Source organism: Pan troglodytes, chromosome 7, assembly GCF_028858775.2.
Source record: "Pan troglodytes isolate AG18354 chromosome 7, NHGRI_mPanTro3-v2.0_pri, whole genome shotgun sequence".
Lineage (NCBI taxonomy): Eukaryota > Metazoa > Chordata > Mammalia > Primates > Hominidae > Pan > Pan troglodytes.
The window spans coordinates 114,602,729-114,617,415 of NC_072405.2; the positions used below are offsets into that span (position 1 = coordinate 114,602,729).

General features: G+C 41.2%; 1 protein-coding gene across 7 annotated transcripts in view; it reads right to left on the reverse strand.

Moving 5' to 3' along the window:
* Positions 1 to 4,103: 4,103 nt before the first annotated feature.
* The window catches only part of DPYS (dihydropyrimidinase), an 87,605-nt gene continuing 77,021 nt past the window's right edge, over positions 4,104 to 14,687 (reverse strand). For 2 of the 7 annotated variants that reach the window (XM_003311890.7, XM_016959763.4), the window contains 2 exons: positions 5,849 to 5,979; positions 4,104 to 4,508 (listed from right to left, as the gene is read on the reverse strand). In XM_003311890.7, the coding sequence (XP_003311938.5) occupies positions 5,863 to 5,979 (117 nt within the window). In that variant the 3' untranslated portion in view covers positions 4,104 to 4,508; positions 5,849 to 5,862. Of the gene's footprint in view, positions 4,509 to 5,848; positions 5,980 to 6,311; positions 6,498 to 13,015; positions 13,035 to 14,687 lie in introns of those variants that run through there. The other 5 variants (XR_010159644.1, XR_010159643.1, XM_016959760.4 and 2 more) reach the window with 5 other exon arrangements.

The following is a 14,687-nucleotide window of genomic DNA, read 5'->3' on the forward strand; positions in this document are numbered from 1 at the left end:
CCTGTGCAAGGCATTTGAGGAGCAGTGGCAGCCAAACTAAGGGGTTTGCTTCTGTGTTTTATAAACAGTTGGTGTTTAATAAATGATGGACGCTCTGTGTTTTTTTTTTTTTTAAATTTTAACTCGTGCACAGATATTCTCCAAAACGAAGTAAAGGGAGAAAGTTCATTTGTCAAAAATTAACCTAATTAAATATTTGCCTTCAGGGGGCTCTGTATTGGACAGATGGGAACGAAAAGAGTGGCAGTCGTGATGGGGCAAGAGAAAGAGACAAGGTTGAATCTGTCTACCACTGAGGGAGAGCTGGGGCTTTGCATGTGCCATCCCAATGTGTCCTTTCAACCATCCCGTGAAAGAGAGGTATGATTAATTACTCCTACTTTTTCAATAGAGAAACTGAGGCTCAGGAAGTTTACCTATCTTGCTCAACTGGTTCAAATCCAGCTCTTGTGACTTGAAAGCCTCTAACAAGCTCTTGATCATTCCGCTACAGGATGCTGCATCATGTAGAGAGAGAACGGAGAGAAAAGGGCCTGCTGTAGTTGGCCTGCATGCTGACATTGGGACCTGCTGCACCTGCGCGGGTCACTTGAGAGTGAGGCTCTACCCACTCCCCTATTTCAGTCTGTACTCCTTCTCAGACAGCTCACAATGCTAGTGCCTGGGACCCAGGCCCACTGACCCTCTCCAGGCCCGCCTGACGCCCTCACCCTGTGCCTGGGCTCACTCATCCTTCCCATTCTTGGCTTCCATGCTTTTGCAGCTGTCAAAGGAGTTGGAACTACAAAGCATGGTGAATTTCCCCATAGAAAGAGAAGAACAGTCAACTTTGGCAGTCTCTTGGTAGCGTATCATTTATTAACTCACTGCATGGCTGTTAACACAGTAATCATAGCTAGCACTTGTTGACCACACAGTCTGGGCTTCGTAATCCTCATGGTGTCCTTGTGTATTGGGCTGACACCCTTATCATTCTCCTCTTATAAATGAAAAAATGGAGGCTTAGAAAAATCAATTATCTACACAATGAAAAGGAGCTCAGCCTCATTAGTGCTCAGGAAATGCAAATTCAAACTTCAATAAGATCCCTTTTGCATGGATCAGAATGGCAAAATTAGTAAATTGGACAATATCTGCTATTGATGAGAATGTGGAGCAACAGAAACTCGTACACTCTCTTAATGAGGGCATAACTCACCACTTTGGAGGACAATTTGCCAGTATTTAAGTGAGGCGAGAAAGGGCCCACCTTAGGATTCACCAGTCCCACTCCCCTGTGCTGAAGGCATGTGCCCTGGAGGAGCTGTCACACGTGCCACGTGGAAACCGGTACAGAAATGCCTATGACAGTGTTGTTTGTGATAGCAAAAGAATGGAAACAATCTAAATGTTTATTAAACAAGAGAATGCCAACATAGATTGTGGTATGGCTATTACCATGGAATCCTACATAGCAATAAAGTAAATAACCAGAGCTAGGCCTATGAAAACAACTCCCAAACATGTTGACTACAAAAAAGCAGGAATCAAGACAATACATACTATGTTGTGCTTCTATAAGATTTAACCACATACAACAGCAGTCCCCAACCTTTTTGGCACCAGGGACTGGTTTCATGGAAGACAATTTTTCTACAGACTGGGGGTTGGGAGGGATGGTTTCTGGATAAAACTATCCCACTTCAGATCCTCAGGCATTAGATTCTCATAAGGAGCACATAACCTAGATCCCTTGCATGCACAGTTCACAATACGGTTCACACTATGAGAATCTAATGCTGCCGCTGATTTGAGGGAGGTGTAGCTCAGGCAGTAATGCTCGTCTGCTGCTCACCTCCTGCTGTGCACCAGTTCATGGCCCAAGGGTTGGAGACCCCTGACATACAAAACAATGGGGGGAGGGGTAGCATTAGGAGATAAACCTAATGTTAAATGATGAGTTAATGGGTGCAGCACACCAACGTGGCACATGTATACATATGTAACAAACCTGCATGTTGTGCACATGTACCCTAAAACTTAAAGTATAATTTAAAAAAAAAGAAATATGTATATACATAGCAAAGGTATAGGCTGGGCGCAGTGGCTCATGCCTGTAATCCCAGCACTTTGGGAGGCCATGGCAGGCGGATCACTTGAGGTCAGGAGTTTGAGACCAGCCTGGCCAACATGGTGAAATCCCATCTCTACTAAAAATACAAAAATTAGCTGGGTGTGGTGGGGGAAGCCTATAATCTCAGCTACTCAGGAGGCTGAGGCACAAGAGTCACTTGAACCTAGGAGGCAGAAGTTGCAGAGAGCTGAGATGGAGTCACTGCACTCAAGCCCGGGTGACAGGGCGACTCTGTCTCCAAAAAAAAGAAAAATATATAAATGATGGACACTGGAATAAAACAGCAGATCAGGACACTGGCTACCTTGGGGAAGGAAGGGGCCAATCAGAGGGAGAGAAACACAGGGGACTTCAACTGTATTGGTAAAGTTTTATTTTCCACACTGGGTGATAGGTTCAGAGATGTGGTCATGTTAATTTTGATGCTTTTTGTATATTTCAATAATCTCATATTTTAGTTTTAAAAATTTCTGAAGGCCTCGTCGTTAGTAAATAGAGGAGCGAAGTTTAGGGCCCACCGTGAATACATGGTTCCCTCCCAATCCATCACAGTACCTAGGGGAGGAGGGAGGCAATGGAAGGGGAATATGGAAAAAGAATGTTACTCATTCCACCTATTCTTTCTGCAGACCTTAAAAATGCAATTGTTTAGTGACAAATCTTTCACTGTATAGTGAGGCAGCCTTGAAAACTATGGTATTAAATATTAATAGCTTGAATCATGTTTTTCTGTTGCTTTATATTATTATTTAGACCTATCTTTCCATAAAAATATTGCGACAAAATCTAATAAAAGCAACAAAGGGATTTCCACATTCATTTCAAATGTCTTTATTGATGCAGAATCCTATAGCTATTTTATTCTCCCGAACAGATCTATCAAATAGATAATGACCTGTGCTCTCCATTTAAAGCAGCCTTACACTAAAATGTTCTACAAAGTTTGTCCCTATTTTGTTGAGAGTTCTCACTAACTTTATGAATTTGAGAACTGAACAGGAACTCCTTCACTTCCTCCCTTATCTGAATATTAATAAATATCCATTGAATACCCATCAATTGCATGGTACTCTGCTAGATGCTGGTGAAATAATAGTGAACCAGACAGGCCCTGTCCTGAAGAAGCTTTCAGTTTCCTAGAGGAGACAGACAAGTAGAACAGGTATTATAAGGCAACGAGATAAGGCACGGTGATGGGTGTATGCTGGGCCTCCTACGGAGGAGCATGTCAGATCTGGGTAAGACTCTTAGTGGGGTGCTATTACAGCTAAATACCAAAGGATGAGTGGGAATTGACTTCTGGGTAAGAAAGCAATTTAAATATTTCTTTCGACAGGATTCAGTAGTCTTATTGTAGACTTTCCATTGTCAACCAAAGCAGAGGAGAGAAATAAATATTTTAAAGTATCTCTTAACCTGAGAAAAAAGAGCTGTAGTTTGATTGAACCAGAAGGATTTTCTTCAGATGCAGCTCACCATCCTTTCTCTTTGTGCTCAAATCACAATTGGGTAAACTGAATTTCTTTGTTAAATGTGCAAATATACTCCTAAGTGAGTATGCTGGGGGCAGATGCACCTGCAAGGAGAGCATAATCACCCCAATTTTATTCCATCTTTTAAAAATCCCTCTTGACCTAGTTATCTAGGAGAAGAAATCGAAGCTTAGTTTCTCTGCACACACGGAAGGATCATACCATAGACTAGGAAGTGTAGGGGAAGGAAGGTATTAAGGCAGCCTCTTTCAGCCATGCTGTTTCCATTTAATTCCCTCAAATCTCGCATTCATCATTGTGATTGGATAATTTGCCTTGGACTTATTTTAAACTTGAGCATCTAATTTGATTAGGTGGGTTTTCCAAGACCAGATTTCCAAAAGTTGCTGAAGAGACGTGGCCAGGAACTCATGCTCTCAAATGAAAACCAACCTCCTAGAATCCCAATCCCACTAGTTAGAAGGAGATACAAATAAATCAGATAATAAGGTATAAAATGAAGATCTCAATGTTTTTTAATTACAATAAAAAGTAAAATCACAGAGCTATTTTAAAACTAATGTAACCATTTTTTTAAAAAAAGAAATTATTTAAACAAGAAAATGCTTTTTAAAAATTCTAAGTAAGAAATCTAGTACAAGCAAAGATGACATTTTAAAGTATCATCAATGAATTTCCACACAGCCTTTCCATCACAATAATATAAATTTATACCTTCAATCTTATGCAGCAACAAAGACACAGTGAGAAAGACAGCAATTGCTTCTGAAAGAAAATCAAAGAAGCCTATAGTGGTGATTTTTTTCTAAAGGATCCTAGGGAGTTGAATAAGGCCTGCTTCTCCATGGGTTGACAATGTTTGGCTGTGAAGGGAATGGCAGCCTCCTTTCCTCTGATTTTACCTTTGAAGAGAATGAAAGGAACTCACTGTAACATTCTCCCTCACAAAGAGATGCAGAATTCAAACCTAACCCCCAAGAAATGCTATAATCAAAGTAAACACTAATCCTGCTCCTATAAATGTCATTAATAGCATGTTATAGCATTGAATCGCATTCCTTTCTCTTGCTAATCTTTCCCTGAATTTTTAACAAAATCATCCTAGATTAGAAGAATAATTCTGGTAGTCTGAAAATGACAAAAATGTTGAGACTTTGGGCTAGATAGTCCTGTTAAAGACACAACATTCAATAATGAAAGAACATGGCATGTAGCACAGAGGGCTTTGCCATTCAAGCCCTCATTATCCAAATCCCTGCAGGAACAGGATTTATGCAGGGAATAAGAGGTTGTCCAAATGTGAAAAGGTGCAGTGCCTGAATATGTAGAAAACCAAACCGTTGTCAAACTGTGCCTCTCATTAACACAAATGTCTAACCAGGTCCATTAGGTCAACCTCTGGGGTTAAGTCTTGTGCAGATGGCCACGTGTTGAACTGTCTGAAAAGATATCACCGTTAAAAAAAAAATTAAGAGCCTAGCAAAATTGCAAAACTGGCAAAACATGTAGATTTCATGAAGTCAGTGGAAGTGATATTAGGGAGATGCTAAAATTACAGCAAAGCTGTTGTCAAATGAGGATCTGAGAGAGCAGGACCAGAAGACAACTGAAGAAAGAAAATTGACAAGGATGATGATACGAGGCACTTCAGAAAAGAAAGATCTGCATGTCAAAAGACAGAGAAAACTGATGAAGTGCTCAAATACTTCTGCAAAAATGACTGTATCTGTAATATTATTCCCAAAACTAACTGTGAAATAATCAGATACTATCAAAGAATTTTTCTGAAGGATTATATCTCCTAAAGCAACATTTTATTCATTTTTCATTTATTCTAAATTTTAGAACACTGTTGTATTTACAATATGAAGATTCATTTCTCCAGATAAGGTCCTAATTCATTTGTAAATTTTGACCATGAAATTATACTCCCTGTCTTAAGTAGTTCCCTCTGTATGTTATCAGCCTCCTTAGTGCAACTTGCTCATAGTTGATTCTCCAAGGCTGTATTGAATGTTTCCTAACATCTTAAAGAATGACTCTCTAGCAAGCCCAAGGCCTTCTACAATCTGGAAGGCTTATCTAAATGTTCTGCTTTGATCAATCTTCCCTTGGCTCAATTGTCCTTGAGTCTTGGATCACTGTGAAGCCTCTGACCTTGATCTCTTCAACCCTTATGAGGAGAGATGCTAATTTCATATGCTGTCATGCAGGAAGACTTTTCTTGCCTACAGTCCCTTACCGACGGCACATACTTCAGGGGTGGGCCTGTTTCCTGGTCCCTGCTGTGGCATCTTCTTTTGTCACTCTGGATTTCAGTGTGGCGACTTCTCCCTTATAGGGTGCACGCTCCACAGGGGTAGGTGTGCAAGTCTGAAAGAGAACATTTCATTTCTCTCTTGTGGTTTATTTTCTTGAGTTCAAAGTTAAGTGTAGCTCCCTTTATGAATTGTGAGAGCTTTAAAAAAAGAATCTTATAAATTTATCACGTGCCTCCCCATCCCCTTGGCCTTTCATGGAAATTCCTGGAAACCTTGAGAATCTGGATTGTCCCACTTTTTGTGGGTATTAATCTGCATCAGACAGAGGCCCAGGGACACTCACTGGGGCCTCTGCCATATCCTCACGCCTTTCCAAGTCCCACAACTGTCTCCTGCTGTCCTTTCCAACATCCGACCTTTTCTTCTAGTTTCAGTCCTACTCACCTGAGTTTGCAGTGCTTCTTTGTACCTCTCCTAACACTCTCAGAGCAGTTGCTTCAGATTCTAGCAATTGGGTACGCTTTCCACTTTCCCGTCTCTGTGCATTATGGATCTTCCACAGAATCTCACCTCGTTGGTGACCGACTATGCAGCAGAACCCTCTGCTGGATTCAGCAAGAGCTGTCAGTGCTTGAGCAGAGTTTTGAAATCACACACACACACACACACACACACACATACACACACAAATAACAAATTATTGTGGGTCTCATTTTGACCACCCAAACTAATACATTGTAGTGATCAACAGTGTGACCTTTGAAGTGAGACAGATCTAAGTTAGAATTCTCCATTTGCCATTTACTATGCGTAGGAAACTGACAAGTTAATTAATGCCTCCAGGCCTACTTCCTCATCCATGAAATGGGGGAAATAAACCTATCTCTCAGATAGTGGAGAATTTCCAGAGCCAAAGCATTTTCTTCATTCATTCAGCAGATATTTACTGAGCTCACACAGCCCCAGAGAGTACACCAAACACCGAGGATCCAACACAGAACAAGGCCCACAGCTCCTGCAGCCACAGAACTTGAAGCACTGCATAGGGTGTGCACTGAGTGCTCAGGAAATGGGGGGACTCCTGCCCTTCCCTCACTAGGCCAAGCCTCTGCTCACTTTCTGTATCTGTCTAAATGCTTTGCTGGACTTCCATTTTGGCTCACTGTCTACTCAGTCTTTGAGCCCTGTTGTCATCTTGAGGAACACAGACACCAGGAAATGATGGGCCAGCCTCCCATTTCTACCACCTTGGACCACCACATCTGAAACCTTAAACTCACTAATACCCCACTCTCTGGCCACATCCTCCCTTTCCGGTCCTTGGTCCCTGTTTTTTTTTTTTTTTTTTTTCTTCTCCTGACTTGACTTTCCAAGCCAGACTGCATGAATATCACTTAAACCTAGGGTGACTGTACAATTTATCATCCAAAGTAGGACACTTCTTAGCATGAAAAGGGCACTAAACATAATTAACATAAGTATAATCCAGGCCCGTCTGAGCAAACCAAGATTTATGTCCTTCTTTCAGCTCGTTCCTGCCTGTCACCTAGAGGGCTTGACTTCTCTCTGCTCCTCTTGGCATTCATACTCAGCAAAGCCGATGGCATATTTCAGTTCAATCTTCAGGCTCTTTTGCAGTGAGTGCCTCTGGAGCATGTGACCTAACTGAGCACACTTTTGTGCCACCTACTGTGTACTGTGCAGCCCTCCTCAGATCCCATTCTGTCTCCCTCTTCCTACACCACTTCCTTGAACCTACACTACTTGCACTTTTCAGCTGTTCATTTTTTGTCTGTCCTGGACTCTGTCTTGGGAACTGACTGCCCATGCCAGTGGCTCAGGTGGGGCCATCACACACAGGGCCTGTCCTCCTCACTCAGAACGGGGCTTGCTCTACAGCCTGCTCCATCACCTAGAGGATGCTTCCCCAGAACCCAGCTTGCAGGCTCTGGAAGCAGTCACCACCCAGGCCATGCACATCAGAATCCTTCCTGGTAGCTTCCAGTCAGGGCCATGCTTTTGCATGGGCTGGGCTGCCGCTCTCATTTTTGTGTAATTATCTGACTTCTCTTTTATCACTCAGCTCAGCTAATCATCAGTCTAGGAAGCTTTGGCCCTCTGTCCCCTATCCACTATCTTGCTTACCCCAGGTTTCTGGAATAATCTGTTCACTCGTCAGTCTCCCCCAGCAGACAGAGGGCTGGTGTGCTGCTCTCTTTCTTCATAACAAGCACTCAATAGATATGGGTAGAAGGGATTTTGGGGGAGGGAGCTATGAAGGGGGCTTCCCATGTAAGCCTGCTTTCTTCTTTTTGTGGTTTGGCCTGGCGTGGGCTGACTCAGTTTCTGTCACACTCTTTTGTTGTGCTGCATCATTTATCTGTTCTCCAGGCTGTACTTTTTTTTTTTTTTCGAGACAGAGTTTCACTCCATCACCCAAGCTGGAGCACAGTGGCACAATGTCGGCTCACTGCAAACTCCACCTCCTATGTGCACACGATTCTCATATCTCAGCCGCCCAAGTAGCTGGAATTACAGGCACACACCACCATGGCCAGCTAATTTTTGTATTTTTAGTAGAGATGGGATTTCGCCACCTTGGCCAGGCTGGTCTTGAACTCCTGACCTCAAGTCATCCACCTGCCTCAGTTTCCCAAAGTGCTGGGATTACAGGCGTGAGCCACTGAGCCTGGCCTGGGCTGTACTTTTTCTGTGGCCGGCTGTCTACAAACTGCTTTCTGGCTGTTCAGTCATGGAGCCAGCCATGTCTGGCTTGTCACCCTGGTCACGCTGACCATCACATGTCTCTGACCCGACTGGCTGGGTCTAACCTGCACACTGTCTCTCTCTTGCCTGCCTCTGAGGCTCTGGGTGGGCCAGGTCTGCTTTCCTCTCAGAATGGCCATGAATGGGAGCCACGCCTGCGTGCACGGCCACCTCAGAAACAAGCAGCCTCCTGTAAGGAGTCCTGTGCTGTCTCACACTCCACAGTCTTTCCCTTTGATAGATAAGTTGACAGAAATCAAAGACAACTTAAGTTCTAGTCTCAAGCCTCTCAGCCCTTTTAACCTTTTAATATTTGCTCGTCCTTAGAATTGGGTTACATAAGCTCTATGATGGCTAGACTCATGCCTTCTTCATCTTTGTGCTGTCTGTCACTTCTGGCATTGTTCTCTGGGCATGTTTTAGGACATCACTAGATGTTCACTGTGACAAAATGGAAAAGTGATGGCACTCCTTCTGCAGAATCTGAAACCATCACTGCTGTTATTCAGAAGTTCAGCTGCACATTTGTTTTCTAAGTAGACTTAACCTCCAACTCTTAGCAATCCTTGTCTTATTCCTTCTCTCTAATGACGATGGCAAACCTCTGTCCGAAGTATGAACTGCCCAGCCTGACACAGACCCCAGCATATGGCAGAGCCATTGCTTAATGCATGTAGTTGACACTAGCAGTCAGGGTCAAAATAAAGTGAGCCTCTTTCTCTGGCATCCCAGATGAATATGGTGATAATAAAGACTCCATCCCTATTCTCCTGGCTAAAAGCATACCTAATTCTTACAGGACATTTATGCAGCATAAAACACATAGAAAAACCAGGATGAGGAAACAGAGTACTCTGGATTGAACAAAGACAGCAGGTTTCTTTTCTCGCCTTCTGGGACTCCATGTTCTCCTGATGGTCTTCCTGCATCACTGGTCAGCCTTCTCAGACTCCACTGATGCTTGCTCTTCTCCTCCACCTCTGAAGGTTGGTGGGCCCAGAGCTCTATCTTAAGCCCCCTTTCTTCTCTAATATAGTTTCCTTGGTGACCTTAAGACTCACGGTTTTAAATCTATATGTTATGACACCCAAATTTTATCTCCAGCTTTGATGTCTCTTGATCTCCAGACTCCTTTATCTCCTTTGTGCTCATTAGCTACAGCACAAAGAGGTGTAAAATTGCTCAAACACAACTAGAACTTAAGCACCACGAACCACAGTTTGAAACAAGTAGAATATAAGCTCTTTGTGATCAGACTGGCTGTCTTATTAATGCCTATATCCTCAGCATCTAGAATAGTGCCTGGTGATCTACAAACACTTATTAAATGAAGGGAGATTTCTTGACTATAGGACTTCTTGAAACTTTTTATGATATTGGGCATTTGTATCACCTGAGGGTAACATCATCTAAAATTATTTGACAACTTTCTCAAGGAATACTTCAAGAGACTCAAGTCCTGAGAACACACTGTTGGAAGGCTAATTTGATTATGGTATTTTTTCCCCCCAGTACATGCTGGTCAAGATTAGATGATCACACCTTGACAGCAATTCTTTCCATCTTGATGGTATCACAATCAAATAAAATGGCTTGAGGGTAAAACCACATGAGAGGCTGTTGCTGTGGTTTGAATGTTTGTCCCCTCTCAAACTCATGTTAAAATTTAATTGCCATTGTAACAGTATTAAGAGGTGAGACTTTTGAGAGATGGTTAGGCCATGAGGGCTCTGCCTTTATGAATGGATTAATGCTGTTATCTTAGGAGTGCATTCCTTATAAAATGACAAGTTTGGCCCCTTTGGCTCTCTCCCTTCTTCTCTCTTTGCCCTTCTGCCATGTGATGCCTTCCTCCATGGGATGACACAGCAAGAAGGCCCTCTCTAGATGCCAGCGCCTCGTTCTTGGACTTCATAGCATCCTGAAATGTCAGCCAATAAATGTCTGTTCATTATAAATTAACCAGCCTCAGATATTCTGTTATAGCAGCAAGCACAAAAAATAAGTAATACAAAAGACATAGGTGGCACCTCACCTAGCAGGACATCAGTGGTTTACTTTGGTAAATGAGAATTGAACTTGAGTTCTCAGTATTTGATGATACTTGTCATTGTGACAAATTAATAGAGAGACAGAAATGAAAATTATATAATTTGTGGTTCTATAAATAAACATTAATTCCAATTATCATTACACTTTCATAACTGCAGAAATGCCCTTTGGTTACATGACCAAGGAAAAAGGAAGACATAAGTTGATAGTAAATTTAATCATATTGGGCTGGGCATGGTGGCTCACACCTATAATCCAAGCACTTTGGGAGGCTGAGGGAGGCTGATCACTTGAGGTCAGGAGTTCAAGACCAGCCTGGTCAACATGGTGAAACCCCGTCTCTACTAAAAATACAAAAATTATCCAGGTGTGGTGGCCTACGCCTGTAGTCCCAGCTACTCAGGAGGCTGAGGCAGGAGAATTGCTTGAACCCAGGAGGTGGAGGTTGCAGTGAGCCAAGATCATCCCACTGCACTCTAGTCTGGGCAACTGAGTGAGACTCTTAAAAAAAAAAGAAAAAAGAAAAGAAAACGAAAATTTAATCATATTGACTGCTAAGGATGGAATGTGCTGGGATGCTAGATTTTCTTTTTTTTTTCTTTTTATTTATTTATTTATTTATTTGAGACAGAGCCTCACTCTGCTGCTCAGGCTAGAGTACAGTGGTACGATCTCAGCTCACTGCAACCTCTGCCTTCTGAGTTCAAATGATTCTTCTGCCTTAGCCTCCCAAGAAACTGGGATTATAGACATGCACTACCACTCACGGCTAATTTTTGCATTTTTAGTAGAAAGGGGGTTTCACCATGTTGGCCAGGCTAGTCTTGAACTCCTGACCTCAGGTGATCCACCCGCTTCAGCATCCCAAAGTGCTGGGATTACAGGTGTGAGCCACCATGCCTGGCTGGATGCTAGATTTTCTGAAATTAGCAAGATCAACAGAGAAGAATCCCAAAGGTATTAATGATTGAATGCTGTTCATGGAGGCTAAGATACTAAAATATCAATAAAGACAACAGAACTTCCAAATACCAAACAGCAGATGCTGGGTCAACAGCAAGCAGACCAAATGAACAGTGACTCCCTGAGAATGAAATCCACGCCTGGCCTGGTGAATGTAGAGGGTACTCAGCACACATTGAACTGAGCTACCCAGGGCTCTGTGAATCACTTGTAAATGAGAAAGCCCTAGGTGCAACAGAGGTGATCTATAACAATGAAGATTGGCATTTTGATGATGTTTACAATTTACCAAATATCTCAATTTAATCCTTAAAATATCCTGGCTGGAGTGGGAGAGGGAAAGATTTGAAGCAATAAATAAATAAATAAACAAACAAACAAACAAAATGCTGTGAGCTACAAAGCTGGGCTGTCTCATTTCAGGGCTGGCTCCTCTGGTAAATTTGCCAGTCCGAGAGGAAGTGAACCCTCTGTGCAGAGGGGAGACTGAGGGAGCAATATCATAAGGATGGGGGAATGGGTGGCTATTTGTTTGAGTAGGGATTAAACTTTATGGTTAGGATACTGCAGTGATACAAGTTAAAGGGATTGGCTTTGGAGGTAGACAAACCTGGGTTTGAGTCCCAATACTGCCACTTGGTAACTATGTGAGCTCCCTGAGCCTCTATTTCTTAATATATAAAATAGGAATATCACTACTTACCTCCAAGGGTTGTTGAAAGAATTAAAGTGTGCTTGGAACATAACTGGTGATCAATAAATATTTACTGAACGAATGTTGATTGATTAGATAAAGCATGAAAAAGAGTACTTAGAAAGTGTCCTGTGTATAGTGATGTGTTGGTAAATATTAACAACTATCTCTACCTTCCTTTTTCCTCACCATCCTTAAAGCCCTAACTTAAAGCACCTGCCTATTTCTGTGGTGTAAATACTCCTTCTCTGGCTGTTTTCAAGCTACCAAACTGACACCACTGAATGAAGAGTTGGGCATAGATGCGTACATATGTCTCTTGTGAGCCAAAATGAGCCAACTCCAGCATGTGTATTACCTTGTATTGGTAGTGATTAACCTGAAGAAATTAGGATTATATGGCAAGTGATATGTCTTAAATTATTTTCTCTGAGCTACCACCTTGAGAAAGACATTGACAAATGGTTATTTCAGAAATGGAGAATACCCATCTCAAGGACCAAAGCAGCCATCCACTCAATTTTATCTTATCTACAAGGCAAATTATGCTTATCATTGCAAAGATACAACCCAGTTTAAAAGCTTTGGCAGCAGTATTCTGAAACCATACATCACTCCATGAAGCTATTCCTGTTTCTCTATAAAATGCAATGTGATCCTGATTTTCCAGAAAAGGTTGGGGTTCCCTATTACTGAAAAAAAAAGAGAAAAACAGATGACTTAACAAATGTCTGTACTTTCACATTTTGTTGGAACTTATAACACTCTAAACACAAAAAAATTCAAGAAACATAATCCATTTTAACTTAAAGAGCTATATATTTTTTGTAAACAATTAATAATATGTAGTTTTGCTCAGTCAGGATTCTCTTGAACATCCAAGTTGCTCTTACATTTTTCCCCTCCCTCTTTTCTTTTGCTTTTCTTTCCTTAAACAACTTTTATATGAAGTTGAAGTTGAAATATATTCTATTATGTTATATTTATCAAATAAAGTTTGATGCCTCATCTTCTGATTCAATATTTTCCCTTAGGATCAGCTGTCTACATTTTAAAATAAATAAATTAACAATTCTCCAAAGCTGTCAAATCAGATAAAAACATCTTCTCTTTCCTTTGAAATTTCCCAAAAGACCCAGTAACAGTAATAGCTGCATGGTATGATGTTGACAAATTTTATTATTATGCAATAAAATCATAGATAAAAATCAAGCTCTCACAGATAATCCCACTATTTGAAATAAGGCAGGGGTAATCTGCTGGGTAAATTTAGTTAAATTTCCTTCTACACATCTCTGAAACTATAGCTTTTGCTCCTTCTGTGTGCAGTTTATTCATTTACCAGATGCCACCTATGTACCAAGTACTGGCAAAAAAGAATAAGATGCTGCTCTGAAGGAACTAACTCTAGCCAGGAGACCAGCTGAGTTCAGGGACTGACAAATGCTGATGTGACTCTGTACTCTGTGCTTTGGGAGTCCAGAATAGGAAGTGATTAATTTTCTTGGTAGGGACAACAGATAAGCAAAGAAATAGCATTTGCTATTCCTGCTTGCCCTCAAACTCTTATCCCCACTCACAAAGAAATCTGAATATTTGAAATGAAAACCAAAGCAAGGACTTTGATAACCTCATGTGAATTTTAAAATCTAGAGTTTTTATGATTCTTTTTCTTAACCTTCATGTGATATTTTTATCCTGTAAGTTGTCTTTGCCTAATGCCATAGGGAACCATCTCCAGACAGTTCCCAAACCTCATTTCATTTTATCCATTTTATTTAATATCTTTTCCACACCAACATTTTTTGAATAAGGCATTTCTCCATGATTTGGGTTTCATGACTATTTTCTTCCTTTTATTTTTATTTTTGTCTCTACAGAGGTCCAGTGGTACAGTGGGAATCAAAAAGACCTTATCACAAATCCTGGCTCTTAGGTTTACTTAATGCTTAACCTAGGGAAAGTTACTTAATCCTACTGAGACTCAGCTTTCTATTCTGTAAAATGGGAACAATAATACCTACCACTTGGCTTGCTTTATGGATTAAGTAAAATAATGAATATAAACCACTTAGTACAGAGCTTGGCAGATAGTGCTCAAAACAGCACATGATAACTATCATTTATTGGTATTTTTAAAACAATGATGCACTAAAATGCCTAAAAATTTGATACCAGAAAAAAATACTAAGAAACTAAAATAATTCACAGAATTGATAGTGAACTCATAAAAATTGCAGTTGGCATTAATTCTGCCAAAAAAATCACAAAACAATTTGCAAAGGAGAACTGATGAAACCAGTGATTTGATGATCTCTGCTGCCTCAAAACGTTTTCTCTACAAG